We start from the raw sequence: 17,936 nt of genomic DNA, 5'->3' as shown, positions 1-17,936 counted from the left end.
TGCCATAGGTGGTTGTTGCTTGGCAAGCCTAACAGTTTAGCCAGTGTTCTAGCCTTGGTTTCTGTCAGTAAAAGATGGGGAGAGACAAGGCCTTTCCAGGGCTGTTTTCAGCACTGAACGAGAACTCACTGGGGCTAGGCCTGGAAGCAACCACTGGACCACTTGTAGGGTTGGCAGGTCCCCTAGAGCCCAAACTGGGGGGGAGGCACATCGAGAGTACTTGCTTAGAGCATGTGCACTCTGGAACACTTCCTTGCCAAGTCACGAATGACATAATTCCTGTCGCAACAAGGAACTTTCTAGAGCACGTGGGAGCACTCTGCGGGGCTCCTGGGTCCATTTTGTTTGCCTTCCCCCTGCACCCCCCATTGGCAAGTAAAAGGTGGTGGGAGATGGAGGCTGGGAGCAGGGGATCCCCACCCCCATCAAGAGACTGGTAACCTAATGATTTGATACCACATTATTTACATGGCTCATCTAGGCTTGACTCCTTCCTACTGTTCAGCATCATCACCTGTAGCCACTGTAGTGTGGTGGTTAGAGTTTCAGAGTAAGATCTAGGAGACCCAGGTTCAAATTGCCACTTTGCTGTGGAAACTCAGTAGTGAGTTTGATCCAGTCATGCACTATCAGCCCAAACTACCTCTTACGGTTGTTGTGAGGATAATATAGAGGCAAGCTGCTTTGGATCCCCATTGTAGAGAAAGGCAGTATATAAATGAAGTAAATTAATAATATAAGATTAATAATTACATTTGATTTATATACCATCCTTCAGGACAACTTAACGCCCACTCAGAGCGGTTTACAAAGTGTGTTGTTATTATCCTCACAACAATCACCTGTGAGGTGGATGGGGCTGAGAGAGTTCTGAAAGAGTTATGACTAACCCAAGATCACCTAACTGGCCTCAAGTGGTGGAGTGGGGAATCAAACCCGGTTCTCCAGACTAGAGTCCTGCCGCTCTTAACCACTACACCAAACTTGCTCTAATTAATAAAAATAGATGAAGATGGGGAGCAGATAAAAGGTAAATTGTTTAGCGGGTTTGAAGAAGAGAAGGATGTAGGGAAACGTGAGCATATGGAGGCCTCCAGGAGGAAGGAAAGAAGAAACAATGTGAGGAAGGGGATACAGAGGAAAGTGTATTAACCTCTGCAAGTCCTTGCAGGTTCCCCACCATGCAGCTAGGCCCAGCTAAGCCAGCACCACACAACTGAGCCATAGAGTAGAGGCTGCCGGGGGGAGGTGGAAAGGTAAAGACAGGGGCAGACAAAAGTAGGTGGGAAAGAGAGAACAAAGCAGGAAAAGGGGGAGAGAGTATTGGGGGACAGGAAAGGAAATGAGGACATGGTGAGGGAGGGGAAAATGAGATGCCCTCCACAAGTCTTTGTGGGTCATCTCTTGTCTATACTAATAGCCAAGTGCCCCCCTCAAGGATAAGGGGGCACTTGGCTACATAGCAGATGCTTCTGCAACCTTGGGGGAAAACCCTGGGATTGCAGAAAAATCTGAAAGGTTTCAAACATACATTGGAAGGTTTAAATCCACCACAAATGAAGAAGAATCACCATGCCCATGAGCAGCAAACATAGGGAAGGGAAATGAAGTCTACATGTTTTGCTTCTTCACTTGGGCATGCAGATGAAGGGAAGAGGAGGTGACCCAAACCCATGTCGTCTGTTTTTTTTGGCTGCCTCCAACTCCGAACTGCCTTCTCCTGGCTCTTGGCGGGTTCTAACAAAGCTGGGCAGCCTCCCAGAGCTGGTGACGATACTAGCCACAGTCTTCCCCCTCCTTCCAAAAAAGCCATAAGGCTCTCTGTGGCTGCTGTCAGTGCCGGGAGCTACTGTCTCCAGCTCAGTGCTGCAGAAGCCAAAACTGAAAGCAACTTTTTCCACCATCATGATGGCAAACACCTTTCCCCTTTTCCAGTACCCCACTTGCAGACACCTTCCCCAGTTGCCACTACCCCCTAACAAACACTTTTCCCCCTTGATGCTGCCCTACTTGAAAAACGGCACTCCCAGTGCACGTGCAGCGTGCTTACCCGGGTGCCGCTATTTGCCCTCCTGCACGGAGGGAGAGAGGGCTCTGCTTTCCCAGGCATTTGGGTATTCTTGGGGGCGGGGCCTGGGCCTATATAGTCCATCTCCGTCTCCCTCCTCGCAGCAGTCGCCGTTGCAAGCTTGACCCACTCTCCTCACCTCTCGTTTTGCAGTACAGGATTAGCCAGTCGCTGTTTTACAAGGCCAGGTAGGAATTTTTTTGCCCCTTTCCTGATTGGCTCATTGGTGAGGAGTGTTTTTCACCTACCTTGTACTGCTATTTAGAGAGTTTTGATTTATTGTTGACAGTTGTTGAGGTTCCTGGCAGGTTAGTTTGGGTAGGCAGAGCGGGCTAGTGAGCACCCGGTGGCACATCCCCATTGGTGGGGAATGGGGGTCTGTCTGGGAACGGCTGGCAGGCTGTACGGCTGCCAGCTGAGAGGGCAGACTGCCCGTGGGACCCCCTGTACAAGTCCTTCCCTCGGGCTTCACGGCTGGGGTGTATGGAGCTTGAAGGGGGGAACCATTCGCCTGGCCGGCCGGGTTACAGCCATAATTTGGATGGCTCGCACCTGGGGCTAGGGGTGCTCGCCCAGGAAGGTCGAGGAGGAGGTCCAGTTGACCCCTTGGCTCGATCTGTACCACTAGTTATACCCCTTGCCCTTCTTAAGTTATTGTTGATCAATAAATGGCCCTGTTTTCACCCAAGTCTTGTGTCCATCTCTTCATTCCGAATAGGGGGGCAAATACCATTTCCCTTTTATACAACCCCCTCACAAACTCCTTTCCCCTGTGCTGCCAACCCACTCTCACAAGCAACTTTCCCTTTTGCCTTCCTGTCTCTGAAGGACCCTTCTTCCCCTTTGCCCTCACTGAACATCTTCTCCTTTGGCCCCCCTCTCCTTTCCCAAACCCTTTCCGCCCCCTCCCCAAGGTTCTTCCTCTTTGGAGGGGAATGTAAAAGGGGACAGTATTTTGAAGAGATGTGCTAAAGAGGAAGGCTTTCTGTGAGGGAGAAGGTTTTGCTGGGGCCCCACTTGTCTAATATAATACACTTTCTTATACTTCAGCAAAGAAGTGTGTGTCTGAAGGGGGGTGAGAGAAATTATACCATTTTTATAGCTGCTCAACAATAATTAATTTTGGTTGTTGGGGGTTTTCCGGGCTGTATTGCCGTGGTCTTGGCATTGTAGTTCCTGACGTTTCGCCAGCAGCTGTGGCTGGCATCTTCAGAGGTGTAGCACCAAAAGACAGAGATCTCTCTCACACTGAGAGATCTCTGTCTTTTGGTGCTACACCTCTGAAGATGCCAGCCACAGCTGCTGGCGAAACGTCAGGAACTACAATGCCAAGACCACGGCAATACAGCCCGGAAAACCCCCAACAACCATCGTTCTCCGGCCGTGAAAGCCTTCGACAATACATCAATAATTAATTTTGTAATAACAAGCACTTAACTCATTTCTAACCTGTCTGCATGTCCCTTTCATATTATGGGATGAATCACTGGGTGAAGATCAGACTTTCTTGACTTACTCCAATGTGTCAAGAACGCTTAGAAACTGCATCAGGCCTGTTATTTCTGGTATATTGGGATCATATTTCATCAGCCTGAATGGTTTGTGATTTATCTGGTCAGCAAAGGTATGCAACAGAATATCATAGAATTCCCATTTTGTGCAAACGGGTATGATTAAGTGGGATAATTATGTGGGTGGGGAAAGGTCCCAGTTTCAATCTCTGACAGGTCCCATTAACAATTCTAGGGCAACAGGTGTTGAAAAAGACCTTTCCCTGCCTGAGACTCTGAAAAGCTGCAGCCTGTATGTTTAAGAGTGTTTGTGTGTGTGCTGTCAAGTCACATCCAGTTTATGGCTACCCTGCTGGGTATTCAAGGCAAGAGGCTTTCAGAAGTGGTTGCCATTGTCTGCCTCTGAGTAACAACCCGGCTTTCCTTGGTGGTCTGCCATCTAACTACTGACCAAGGCCGACCCTGCTTAGCATCCGAGATCAGAACACAGCTTGTATAGGAGTGGGCTAAATGGACCAATGGACTCAACTAGGGTAAGACAGTTTCTTCGGTTCAGCCACTTCCAGAGTCATTTGACAAAGTAAGCTCTAGCTCAGGAATGATTATGCCACCATAAATTTGTTAGCTTTTATCACCATTATTTTAGCCACAACATTATACTAGTGTTCTGAAAAGATGTAAGCACCCATTTTAGCTCTTTTGACAGATTTAGGCATAATAAAGTAAGTTAAAGTAAGTGTCATGAGAGAGTTTTTTATTAATTCGTACTGCATAATATAGTTTCGTTTCATAGACTCACTGCAGAAAGTCCCTTGAAAATCAACAGGCAAAGTTAATGCCAGTGGGTGAAGACATTTCTGTTTCAGCTGGCCTTCCTTTTCTGACCTTTCTTCTTGTTTTAACTGCTTATATATACTGTTTTTAAAGTTGATTTTAATGTTTTTTTAATTATTGAGGGACCTAATGGGGCAGAAAGTCAAGATACAAATGTTTTAAATAATAAAGAGTTCTGTCTGTGCAGCACTGCATACCTTGGCTTGGATCCTATGGCATGCTTCTCCTTTTGATGTCTTTGGCAGGTGTGGAGACCCTACACCACTGTGGTGCTCGTTCCCTCTGCTGGTAACACTTCCATGTGTGCACAATCAGAGTTTTTCAAGGAACTCTTATGATTATGGAAATGCTAGCAGCAGAGAAAGCATGCAGCTGCAGAGGAAAGCCTCCACAACTGTTGGAGACAAGCACAAAAGGAACAGTGCCATAGGATCTGAGCCCTTGTTTTTTCCTTATACAGTTAGTTAAGCATCAGTAGCATTCTTGTTTTGCTTGAAGTAGAGTTCTGAGTAATCCTAATGCCTGTGGTCTCTCTTGTAAACAGATATTTCTACTCAGCAACATAATTCGCTGCTTGGTGGATGTTTGGTGTTTTTTTTCCATTGGGGCAACCAGATTTTGGTATTGTATAGACATTTTGGCAGTGTTTTGTTGGTTGGATATTTACAGTTTCTTCACACTTACTTTGTAGCAGACCAATTCCATTGTGAAGCCTCTTAAGTATTTTACATACAATATGCAATATTTTTCTAAAACTTTCCAAGATATAAAGCATTCTGTTTTATTTCTAGGGAGACAACAAAGACGTACATGGTGGGCTGCTACTCGTGACTGTGGTACCTTCCCTTCCCAGAGCTGCATCCATTGAATGGCATGTAATGGCTGTAGTAGATGAGCAACAGGAAAGGCAAGGGGTTGTGCTGATGAAGTCACAGGAGAACTACCAAATTAAATGTAAAGCAGTGCAGTCCTGTACAGCATGTAATGCAGCTATTGTCATATCCTTAAGCTTGAGTTCATCATCAGCTACTACAATCAATTTATGTACAGCCCTACATGACATTGTGGAAGTGTTTAAACAAGTTATTGATGAGCTAACAGAAGATCATGATGCAACTCCTTTGGGATTTAGAACTTTCTATCGAAAGAAAATGTTTGAAATGGAACCACTCCAAACAGGTAAGCCACTGTCTTGTGCTATTTTTATTGTCATAAAATTTTGTGGTTCACATGGTATATCAAGAATAGCTGCCAGAAGCTTCTAAAATGTGGCTTAGCTGGGCTGTGTTTTTGACTAACCTTTGACTTTGACACCACATTGATGCAGTAAGTATGTTGGAGGGTACAGCAGCTCCTTCTTGTCCAGTTTTGAATGGTATTTTTCAGCTTATACAGACTAAGGATATGGACAACCAGCATACTCAGCATACCCTTCCTAGAGAGTAAGAACAGCTAGGGTAGGATTATCAAATTGAATGATGATTAGTTTCTTATTATCAAAAAGGATAGTCTGCATGACACTCAAGAACATTGTGACATGGCCATGGTTCGGGGACGGGGGTGGGGGGCAAGATTCCTTAGTGCCTTTGATTTGAATAACTATAGGCCAGCCTTTAGTGTTCCATTCCTGGGCAAGGTGATGGAGCATGTGGAGCATCTTAGCTCCATAATTTCTTGCATGAAATGGAAGAAATTATCTGGATCTTTTAGTACTGATTTTGGTACTACGGTCATCTTAGTTAGTTGTTACTGATTTTAGCCATGATTATCTTAATTGATTGCCTGTGTTAGGAGCCGGACAGGATGAGTGAATCCTGGCTGATTCTCTTGGACCTCTCAGCAGCTGACTATAGTATAGATAGTCAGAGAGGCCTGGAAAGGTGTAACTCTGCTTAGCCGTGCACTGTTAGCCTCAGAACCTTCATTCAGCAACAGGGCTTGGCCAGACATCCCATTTAAAATGGAGCCAAGCAATTGTTTATTTAAAAAAATCTCGTTCATCAAGTGTTTTAAATATGTCTTAAGTATTCAAGAACAGATTCAGTCAAACTTGCTGGAATGCAATATGTTAAAATTTTAATGTTAAAAAAATGTTTTAAAAGATTTTATGACTCCAGACCCATGATAATCCATGTCATGCGCTTTGAGTTAAGAGAAGCTACAAAGGGCCTTCGGTGATGAAATCATTCAGCAATTTATCTGCGTGAATATTGGTCATTATTCAGGGGAACCTGAGCACCAGATCTGTGCAGTGTCTCAATTCTAAATACAGCATTGGGTTTCAGCAGGCAAAACGTAAAAACCCTAATGACTATGTGCAGTCTTGGTGTGCATGTGTAACACCAAACAGGATCAGAATCACTGTTTGCAATAAAGTTCTTCAAGAGGAGATAAATATAGAAAGGATGGCAGTGTTATACATAATGAACTAAAGAGTAAAATCTTCCAGAATTTGCTTGATGAGACATGCTCCCTTAAAATTGTCAGTAGCTCAGAATATAATAGATATCAACACATGACTAAAAAAGTGGTTGTATTCTCTTTTGTTTGGAGAAATCATGTTTGCGTAAGCATAAGGGACAGAATAACTATGGAATATAATGCAGCAATTTATTAGAGATTAGTTGGGCATAAAAGGGCTTATTGTCTTTGATATGTGCCTGTATATGTCTTTGCTTACATATGTGACAGTGGGGCACCAGCATGGATTTGCCATAGCCATCACTGCACATGGAAAAGTCTTCCACCTGGCTGATGGGCCTGCAAAAAGACTGCAAAATCTATTTCCTCCTCATGAAAGTTAATGGAGTGTTGTGGTTGTCATCTGAGTGGGTAGGAATCAAGCCTGCATCAGTGACTCACACATGCACAAACGTTTTTTTAAACATATTTGCAAAACTCAACTGATCCATATTAATTAGCTGACATAAATGTTAGCCCTCAAAGATTGTACTGTCCTATTTTTTAAACCTAACCCGCAGCACTATTCAGAGGAAATTCAAGTTGACATTGCTTAATAGATTTAAAATATAAAAATAGAAAGTGATAAAAAGTGTAGCATAGAATATGCACAGCTAATGCACAAAGCGAGGGATGAACATATAGCCTAAAAGAACATTATTTGTTGTGTGGTGCTTTGTTTAAGAGCTGATAACATGCTTCTAGCTTGTGAATTATATTATCTTTTTTTTCTTCTGAGTCTCAAATGTTTCAGGGAATGTACAATTATTTTAGAATAAAGTAGATTTTTCTCATATCTTGCCATAATCAAGAATAAGTATAAAATGTAGGAGATTTCATGCACTAATTCTAGTACTGTAAGTAGGCAGCATAGTCTTAAAATTTCTTTTATCACAGACTTTCTGATACCGTATTTTCCAATCTGGTCTTTTGTGACCGGGAAAGTTTATTTTTGTCTGTTAAGATAATGTATAGGTGGACTGTCCACCACAGTGTCTTGAGTTACATGAAGGAGTCTTTCAGTTTATGGCTAAGTGAAATATATTTATAAAGGTAGTCATATTGCTGCTTGCAAATTAAGTAGGTCATCAAAGTAAACCAATTTGTAGAGGTCTCCCTTTGAAAAATGTATCCCTATAAAGATGAAATTCAGAACCCTTTTTCTAAATTTCTTTTAAAAGCCAAATTTTAATTATTTTAAAATTATTGCTGCCAAAACTATTTTGATTAAAGCACAATTGCTGTTCAAAGTATAAATTGGTTGTTGTGGATTTTCCGGGCTGTATAGCCGTGGTCTTGGCGTTGTAGTTCCTGATGTTTCGCCAGCAGCTGTGGCTGGCATCTTCAGAGGTGTAGCACCAAAAGACAGAGATCTCTCAGTGTCACAGTGTGGAAAAGAAGTTGGCAGGTAATGTATATCTACTCAGGAAGGTAGGGTTGGGCTGAGTCATCCTGTAAGAGTTTCCCAGGATGTGGAATGCTAATGGAGGGAGGCTTCACTGTATCCTGAGGAGGTTCTTTTGCATATGGATTGGTGCTTGATATGCTAATCTTCTCTGCAGGGCTATTGTCGGGTATAGAGTATTTTGTTAGCCTGGTGTTTTTCAGAACTGGAAACCATGCTCTATTCATTCTTAAGGTCTCTTCTTTCCTGTTGAAATTGTGCTTATGCTTACAAATTTCAATGGCTTCCCTGTGCAATCTGATGAAGTAGTTGGAAGTGTTGTCCAGTATTTTAGTGTCCTGGAATAGGATATTGTGTCCTGTTTGAGTTAGGCTATGTTCAGCCACTGCTGATTTTTCCGGATGGCCAAGTCTGCAGTGTCTTTCATGTTCTTTTAGTCTTGTCTGGATGCTATGCTGGATATTATAGGGATACTTTAGATACCGCCCTTCAGGATAACTTAACACCCACTCAGAGCGGTTTACAAAGTATGTTATTATTATCCCCACAACAACAAACACCCTGTACGGTGGGTGGGGCTGAGAGAGCTCCTAGAAGCTGTGCCTGACCCAAGGTCACCCAGCTGGCTTCAAGTGGAGGAGTGGAGAATCAAACCCGGTTCTCCAGATTAGAGTCTCGCACTCTTAACCTCTATACCAGACTGGCTCATGGGGGGGGGGTCAATGAAGTCAGTGGTATCCTCCCCCCATTTTCCTCCCGCTGCTCACCAGAGCAAGGCATCTGACAACCCTAGTGGTGGGGAGTGAGACCACAGGGTCCCTTGAATATGGCTGCCCTGGTTTTGCCAAGAGAGGGCAGACTGAAGTGACAGCAAAACCTATGATTGATGTCTCTCTGCACTTATGAAATCCCAAAGCAGGCATAGATAACAAAAAGTGCTTTCACATTGGTCCTTTCTGACTGCAAGGTGGATCTAGCTGCTTTTTTATCCATTCCTCTGCTATCCTCTCACCATTGCTTAATGCTCTACATCTACATGCTGAAAAGTCCTCCCTTTGCTCCTTTCCAAACATCTTGTCCTACATTTAATTCCCACTGTAGTACTTAATGTATGTGTTTTATTTAATACTTAGGACCAAGAGTTGATAGTAGATTCATGGATAAATTACACTATAGTTTAATAAGGGAAGTTTAATTTTAGTTTAGGTCACTATGGACATATATTAGGCATAATGATATGGCATAATACATAGCTATTGCTGTGTATTTACAACATCTGCACAGGTTGACACAGGTCATGGGTCTGAGTGAAACCTCCTTAAAAGTAACATGTGTAGTTTACTGGGAAATGGCTGTTTCCTATGACATTAATAATGTTCTGAATACATAATTTTTAAAAATCCTGAATCTAAAGGGTTCCAAATCTGAATTTTGGTGCTGACACACATCCCCAATGAATATATACCTTGAATAATAGCAATGATTTTAATAGCCATTTTTATCCTACAGATTAATAAATATAAAACAAATAAGCCAAAATTTCATATGTAGACCAATAAGAAAATACAGAGAACCTTCTCTTTGCCTTAGAACAAAAACAGCTAATCAAACTTCATAATAACTTTCAAGTAGAAAAACCCATGTGACGATGTTAGTATTTACAATACTAATATTTACCAAGCTGTGGTTGTTATCTTACAGGACAAAGTATCTGAAAGTAACACTGCAATCCTAAACAGAGTTACACTCTTCTAAACGCATTAACTTCAGCATGCTTAGAAGGGGATAACTCTTTTTAATACTGCACTGTAAATTGCTGAAGAAGCTGTTAGATTATAGTTGGGGTTTTGGCTTTGTGAAATTGCAAATTCAAAAATATTTTTGATTTCCTTATGTTTAGATTTGTGTTCACCCCTGCAGATGTCAGCAAATACCTGTAGTTTATTTTCAGTACATGCAGGAAGGGGAAGAAAAGTTGTTTTACTGAAGGAGAATTTGAAGTTATTGGGGGAAGGAAAACGAAATTGCTGCAAATCTCAAACAAGAAACTCATTAAAAGCATATATTTTTTTTCTTTTGTCACAAAGAATTTCCATGTTCATTTGGCCAAGTCCAAGCAAATTAGAACAGCCCCTTAGCAGCTGACAGAGTAAGATGAGAACTGAGAATGTGCGCTCCCCATGTGTTGTAACAGATTACCAGGAAGCATTATAGCTCATTTTATTGATGTTAAAAGAAGCTAAAGGTTTGTGATGCAAATGGGAGAAAGATAGCTTTCTGTCAGCCTAAGATGAAATGTAAAGTTTTATTGAACCAAGTGCAGTCCTGATGGTGAACTTCTCTGAGTCAATCCCTCGTAGCATATGAGAGCATTAATAGCTCAGCACCATGCTGAGACCACAGGATGTGTCGGAAGCAGAAGGATTAGATTAAGCTGACATATATGCTTAGTAAGATGCTGTTATGCCTTTAGAGGGCTTTAGCATAAATTCTGACCATTTCTTTCCTTATTCTAATTTATATATCTTATTAATATAAATAAGTCAAGATGAGTTGCTTGTGTCATCCAAGGAACTAGGTTATTCCCCAGCATGTGCACATTTTCACTATTAGGGCTTTGCAAACCTTGTACGCACAAGCTATGCAAAATTATCTCTGAATATTTAACAGGGATTGAAAGAAATATCTCATGTTATATAATCCTAATTTTTTTTAACAAATCAAAAGAAGGAGTTAACTTACAACAAGGCATGATAAAATAGCTGTTCATTGATTGGTACATCTTTGTGTGAAACCTTTAGCATGGTAACAGTATGTTAACATATAAATAAATGACAAAAGATATTAAAATTCTGCAGCCATTGTCCACCGAAAGCCAACCTACATTATAAGAGTATGATTCATACAGTTTCCAGAAGATGCCCAGAATCATGCTTTGAACAGTCTCTTGAGGAAAATCACAGCTGAAGGGTAACTGCAGTTAGAATCTCGCTCTCTGCCCTTGATCTTCTAACTTACTTCACAGTTTTTAAGCTTAAAGGGGTACTGATGGACATTTCTGGCAACCATAATGGAACCCAGATAATGGCCTATACATATATATGTCCTGGGTATGATCGAACAGTTCAAGATCAAGTTAAGGAAGTATATACAACATCAAGCCAGATGAGTATATGTGGGCTTGAGTTACCCACATGCATCTGACGAAGAGAACTGTGGTTCTCGAAAGCTTATGCTACAGTAAAGTTGGTTAGCCTTAAAGGTGCTACTGGACTTTACTATTGAGTTACCCACAGAATCATTAGAGATGGCAGAGGCTATGACACATGTGTCTGGTATTTTAGCCAAAGCTGTCACAGTGCAATATGTTAAATGTAATTACTCAAAAGTACCCCCTCAAGTGCACTTTTGTGGCATTTGTCTTTTTAAATACTAAATTACATAGCACCAGGGTCTTAAGCACATAGAGATCAGTTTATTATATGTCTTTCCATATTGTACAAGTAATTTTTAAAGCAACTAATAATTTTAGATCGTAAATTAGCTGAACAAAAAATCAAAAGAAAAATGCATTCCTTACTGTAATCTATAATAATGTTTTTAAAGTTACTGTATCCTACCTTGAGCTGTCATAGCAGAATACTTTTGTAGCCAAATCACGGTACTTTTAGATCACGTATACAGCATACTTGACAGCTTCATTCCTTAAGACTTTGCAAGTCTCTTTTTTCTTGCAACAAAAACAGCAGACTTACATTTTCCTAAGCCCATCGAAGTCATAAGGGTGTAACTCTGATTGGGATGGCACTGTCTCTTTTTCAATAGCCACAGTATTTTAAACCAGTCATGGTTTTAACTCACCAACCCAGCTAAGGTTGCCAAGCTCCAAGTGGGGGCTGGAGGTCTCCCAGAATCACAACTGATCTCCAGACGACAGAGATCAGTTCCCTGGGGAATGGCAGCTTTGGAGAGTGGACTCTATGGCATTATGCCCTGCAGTGCTGACTCTGAGTTCTTTCCATTCTACAGACCCTGCCCTCTGTAGGCTTCATCCCCAGGTTCCCCTCCCCCAATCTCCAGAAATTTCCCAACCTAGAGTTGGCAAACCTAAACCAAGCCTATCCAAGCAAAGGCAAATAATAATGAAGTTCTGTTTTTTCCTCAGTCAATATGAATTTTTCCTAACCACTTTTTTTCTCTAGTTCCCTTCCTCAATTGTCTTTGCCCTCTTTAAAAATAAAGCAAAGTTATGTGATTTCTAACAATTACCAAAATCCCAGTGTCCCAAAGCCTTTTTGCCTGAGAGGCCCTAGTAGTTACACATGAGTCATATTTAGGGTTGCCAGGTCCCCTTACTCTCCTAGCAACCGGGGGGCGGGGCTGGCATTTACTGGTAACATTTTCCTTGCCTGAACTCCTGGCACCAATGTGATGATGTAACTTCCAGGTGTGATGTCATCACTCTGGCTGCAGGAATGCTCCACACTTTAAGAATAGGATCATTTGGGGATGAAACTGGCCCCAAGCGAAGTGCAGGAGCATTCACTTCTAGAAGTGATGTTGTCATACCTCGATGGGAGCATACCCACTGTGGGCTTGCCTGGGAGGTATTTTGCCCCCCAGGCCAGTTCCCCATGCCTTTTCCCCCCTGCCAGCCAGGTGAGTATTAGGGTAGTCTAGTAAGTACGGAGAGTCACGAAGACCAGTAACAAACCCAAGAGACGTGACATTCTAACGAAATAAAGAGTGGTATATAAGTCTTTATTTCGTTAGAATGTCACATCTCTTAGCCAGGTGAGTGTTGGCAGGCTGGGAGTGGGGGATTCCCCATCCTCACCAGCAGTCCTAGTCATACAGGCCACTCCCCACACTTCTTCCTTGGTTAGACTTGCCAGCCTCCCACTAACAGCAGGGGATCCCCTGGCTCCTGTTGCCCACTACTGCAGCCAGTGAGAAAAATTTTTTTTTAAAAAAAAGTGCAATTGATTACATCAGTCATTTCTAGGAATCACCAGAAATTCTATGGTTTTACCACAGAGTTTACCTATCCTCTGTCTGCTTTGCTGGTTAGGGTACATTGTCTGCTTTAATTATCCAGAGAATATAGGACCTCAGGCAATGCTTCTGATGGTCCCAAGAAAAAGGTTGGCTGGTTCCAAAAGAGAAGAGTGGTGTGAGTCTGTGAGCCATCAGAGGGGATTAGACTGCCCCTTTTGGCTAGCAGAAGAGTGACAGCTATAGGAGGCCAGACAAAAGAACAAAGAAATAATTGTAACATTCAAAAATGCAGGGTGAGTCCAGGATGGGAATCTGTGGGTTTTCTGACTTGAGTGAGTTAGGAAGTGGGGGGGGGGCGCTTCCCAGAAGGATAAGAAAAGGACTGGTAGGGTGAAGGCGTCAGCCATGCTTGTAGCAAGTTGGTAGGAGGCATTCAGACAAGGTCAATACAAGTAATCAAGCCCACCTGGCTGCTTGATAGTAATCAGATTTCATGCTCAGTAAGACTTGTCGTTATGTCTGGTGGTCCCATTGGCATCCATTGCAGCAGTAGCAGCCAGTGGGATGGCTCTGACAGGCTCTGCCTACTGTCATTGCAAAGTGAATCAGAGGATGCAGTAGAGAAAGGGCATGTCTCAATGCTGCACAAGAGTGTGATTGGTGATAGACCTTTGCCAGAGTCTATATGCAATATCCAGACACTTCCATAGTGCTGACTGAGCACCCACAATGTCCATTGCCATCGCCCACTGATAACCGTCTGCTTTCCCCCTCCCCCTTTAATTCTCCCACAGTGGTGGCCTGTTCCCACCCACAGATTGTCTCACTTAATTCCAAAGTATTGCCTTTGGCTGCATTTTTTCCCCTAACTCTTTTAGCTTAAATTGAATTTGAACCATTGGGGTGCAGGTGCTAAACATACACAGGAGAAAATTTCATTTTAATCCCTTGGACTTTCTGTTAAGAAAATAAGAAATGTGCAAAATGAAAAAACTGAGGCAGCAAATTTTGTGCTGCTGTTCCAAAAAAGTAAATTTCTAGTCACTACTTGAAAGGAATTAAATTGTGAAATCTATATGCAATTAGGGAACAGGACCTTGGTTCATGATGATATTTTATAATGACATTTTAAGATGATAGATGTAGGTAGATCGGGCCTTGAGCCACAAAAGTGTCTTAGAAACTATGCCAATAATATGCCCTTTCAGAAAACCATGTAACATGGTGGTGAACAGGATATCATTTCAGCTTTTACCCTATGCTTCAAAGTTATAATGCTGTAGTGTCATCTTATGGTTGCTTCTGATATTAATTTTACCCTCTCAAGTATCACACCTGTGCATGAAGAAATGCTGACAGTAAAAAAAATGAGTCTTCTTCATTCAACAGAAGTGACATGTATATAAGACAAAGCACTAGAAATCTTACATTTCCTTTCCATGTATTGCTCTACAGAAAGCTTTCTTGTTATTGCTGTTAATTTTGGCAATTTTTAATTGAAACCCCTCTCACACACTCACATACACCTTGTTTTTGTTTTTGTTTTTTTGTGCTCATAACGGACTCATCTGCCATCCGTTTAGTGTCCTCTTTTCTTCAGTGTAACAAATTTATGTTTCAGTTTATGCTTCCAAAATGAGAGAAATAGTTGTACCTTGTGCTGTTACGGGCTGAAAAACTGAGACTGAACATACATGCATGTTTCAAAAGTGACAAGATTGCTAAGTCTCGAAACTAAAAATCTTGGCTAAGTCCTGAAAATTAAAAAATCTTGGAAAAACAATAGATGAATGAACTTCTTGATCAATGGGCACAGGTCCAGATGCATATTTCTGTAGCTGTTTCTTTTAAAACTCAGTGCAAGTTTTGTCATTAACATAACTGAGATGTGAATTGCACCCAACATCTCCAGTTTATCTTGATGCTTAAAATAGGACAACACTTAGGTGTGCCACTGGCACAGTGTAATCCTAATGTGAGGATGATATCTATTTCAATTTCATATGGGAAGGGTAAATCTTAAATCAGTCCCACATGTAGATCCCTGAATTTACCATGCTAGAAACAAGGCTACATTCCATGATTTTTTGTGTGGGAATGATTTCAGTCAAAGGACTGCCCAGCTAAAAGTGAGGAAACGAAAGAACTGCGTATAAGAACCATCCTGCTGAGTGACTCCAAAGTACCAGTGTGGTCAATATAGACAAAGAAATGTTCTTAGAAAAGCATTCTGACATTACTTAGGAAAGAGTGCCTGAACAGAGCATGGATTTTTAGCCCAATCTTGTCAAACAGAAGTGGTCTAAAAATGTGAAGCTTTTTTGGTGTGGGAGTTGCTCATTCTGACCATTGTAAACCACACTAAAGTTATCTTTTCAAGTTTTTGATGTGGCACTTTTCCAACAGTTTCAGTTTTAAAGTCTGCCATTCTTCAGCTAAGAGAGATTTTACTTTTGAGTATGAAGATGAGTAAATAACACCACATAGAGGGTTCGATAGGCAAGATATGGATAACTGGCAACCCTGGTTGTAATTCCAGGAGATCTTTGGGTATGTTTCTCTAAATACTTGGTATCCAAAAACATGGTGCCAAGTAGAACCTGGAGTTCTCCTGACTACAAAGATCAGTTCTTCTGGAGGAAATGTCAATTTCAGAGACTGAACTGTTTGGAATTACATCTCTACTATGCCCAGTCAATCTCCAGGAATTTATCAAGCTGCAGTTGGCGACCCTAATTACTAAAGATCTTCTACAGAAATTACTTGCAGTGGAGAAAATGGCAGCTTCATAAGGTGAGCTCCGTAGAATAGAGAAGAAATGGAAGTCCTAGAGTGACATCACATCCCAGCAGGGCTTCTTCCCCTCCTGAAACTCTACTCTCCCAAAGGATCACCCAAAAACCTCCAGGAGTTTCCTGAGACAGAGCTGGCAACCCTACAAGTATTCCCACCCAAGTTTTTCTGTAGTAATAAAGTTGTGGTCTCCTTTAAGACAAAACTTTATAGAAATGTGCTGCCTCTTTTCAAGTTCGACAACCCAAGTTCCACTAAAGCTTTCCCACCATGCTTTTACGTAGGTGGAAGGGGTTTCTTTTTATTGAAGCACCTTTTGAGAGGCATACTGTGACTCAGAAGGAGAGGATCTATAGAAACAGTGCTTACCATTCATGTTAAGTACAGCAATTTTCTTCTGCCACCTACCAACCATTTAACAATGTTTTCTCTTTCCTTTTCTCATATCTTTTAAAATGCAGCCATTACAAGGGTAAAAAAAAGCGCAGTAGGAAAAAATATGTTTTTGCCATTTGCTCTGTAACTTTTAAACCCTGCCAATAATTTCAAATCCATATAAGAAAAGTTCAGGAGAGAAGCTCTGATCTTGAAGTTTTGCCTTTGATATCTGAGCTTGCATAAGAGATACAGCTCTTAATCATAGTTGTTAATCTTGTTTTGTAAAAACGGGGGAATGGCAACCCTAGTCAAGAGATGTGCACTTTTATTCTAAATGAAGTTTCCAAGTCATCTTCAAGAGCAACCCTACATAAAACACATCACAACGGTCAAGTCTTGCATTTAGAAAAGCATGGATCAGCACTGCAAGATCCCCTCTATCTAAGAGGAAGCAACAGAGTCTGTGTGGCAAAGGAAACTAGTAATAAAGTATGTCTTAGCTGCCATAGCCACACACTTTTCAAAAGGCAGGGTTGGATCAAGCAAAACTCAAGTCAAGCTATTTCTGTACAACTTTTTATTATTATTCTGTACAAAAACTTTTTATATTAAATATTGTTTATTTAAATCATAATAATGTAAAAAGCCCTTCTGAATCAGTTGAAGGAACAACAACTTTTATTGGTGCAAATTGAACTTCTTCTGAAACTGTGTACAAATACACAGTTCTTGTACTTTAATTTTATAACTCATATTCCCTTTGATTTCCACTAGTAGCAGGGTATATCTGAAGCACTACATCTCAAGCATCCTTTCAGGATCAGATTTACAACATGGAGGTCCTGAATGGTTCTGCCCCATACTTTGAAGATCCAAGTGCCTTCCATGGCTCCTGATTTCTTTCTCTAACTTAAACTGGGACACCAGATGTCCTCTTGCCACAGTTGCCTGATGGCATTTATATGTTTATTGTAATATCAAGAGTAAACCAAGTTGGTTGAAAGGAATATATACATACATACATGCCAAGATCAATGCAAACAAACAAAAATAAGTACCAAAATCTTAAATAAAATTCCAAGAATTAAAACTGTATGATTAAAACAGTATCACTCTGTTTCTATATTTATAAATACCTTACCCTAGTGTAGAAGTTATGGAACAAGTGCACCCATACACATGGGGATATATATTTACAAGCATCTTTAAAATGACCAGGTACTGTTACAGCCATCGTTATACACATGTAACTAAATATGTTTTGGCTGTGAGGCCTTAGTGCAATACATAAGGATTGCATAATGTAGTATTCTATGTATTATATATTTTTTTATTAATCTAAAACCTTAGTAAGCTTCCTCAGTTCCCTGAGTGTTTTCCCACATGTATAAATTTTTAAATGAATATGTTATTGCTAGGAAGATCTAAGCTAGAATTGTTGTGAATCAGATAATTCTGTCAAATTAATATGGATTTCAATCACAAGTCT

General features: G+C 41.2%; 1 protein-coding gene across 1 annotated transcript in view; it reads left to right on the top strand.

Annotated features, from left to right (window-relative positions):
- DPH6 (diphthamine biosynthesis 6) overlaps positions 1–17,936 on the top strand; it is a 338,189-nt gene that overhangs the window by 280,206 nt on the left and 40,047 nt on the right. Inside the window, exon 14 of the mRNA XM_054971781.1 lies at positions 5,205–5,592. Coding sequence (XP_054827756.1) covers positions 5,205–5,592 — 388 coding nt within the window. The remainder of the gene's footprint in view (positions 1–5,204; positions 5,593–17,936) is intronic.

This window comes from Eublepharis macularius, chromosome 2 (assembly GCF_028583425.1).
Source record: "Eublepharis macularius isolate TG4126 chromosome 2, MPM_Emac_v1.0, whole genome shotgun sequence".
Classification (NCBI taxonomy): Eukaryota; Metazoa; Chordata; class Lepidosauria; order Squamata; family Eublepharidae; genus Eublepharis; species Eublepharis macularius.
Note: the sequence above shows the minus strand (reverse complement) of the source record. Positions and strands in the feature narration are given on the sequence as shown.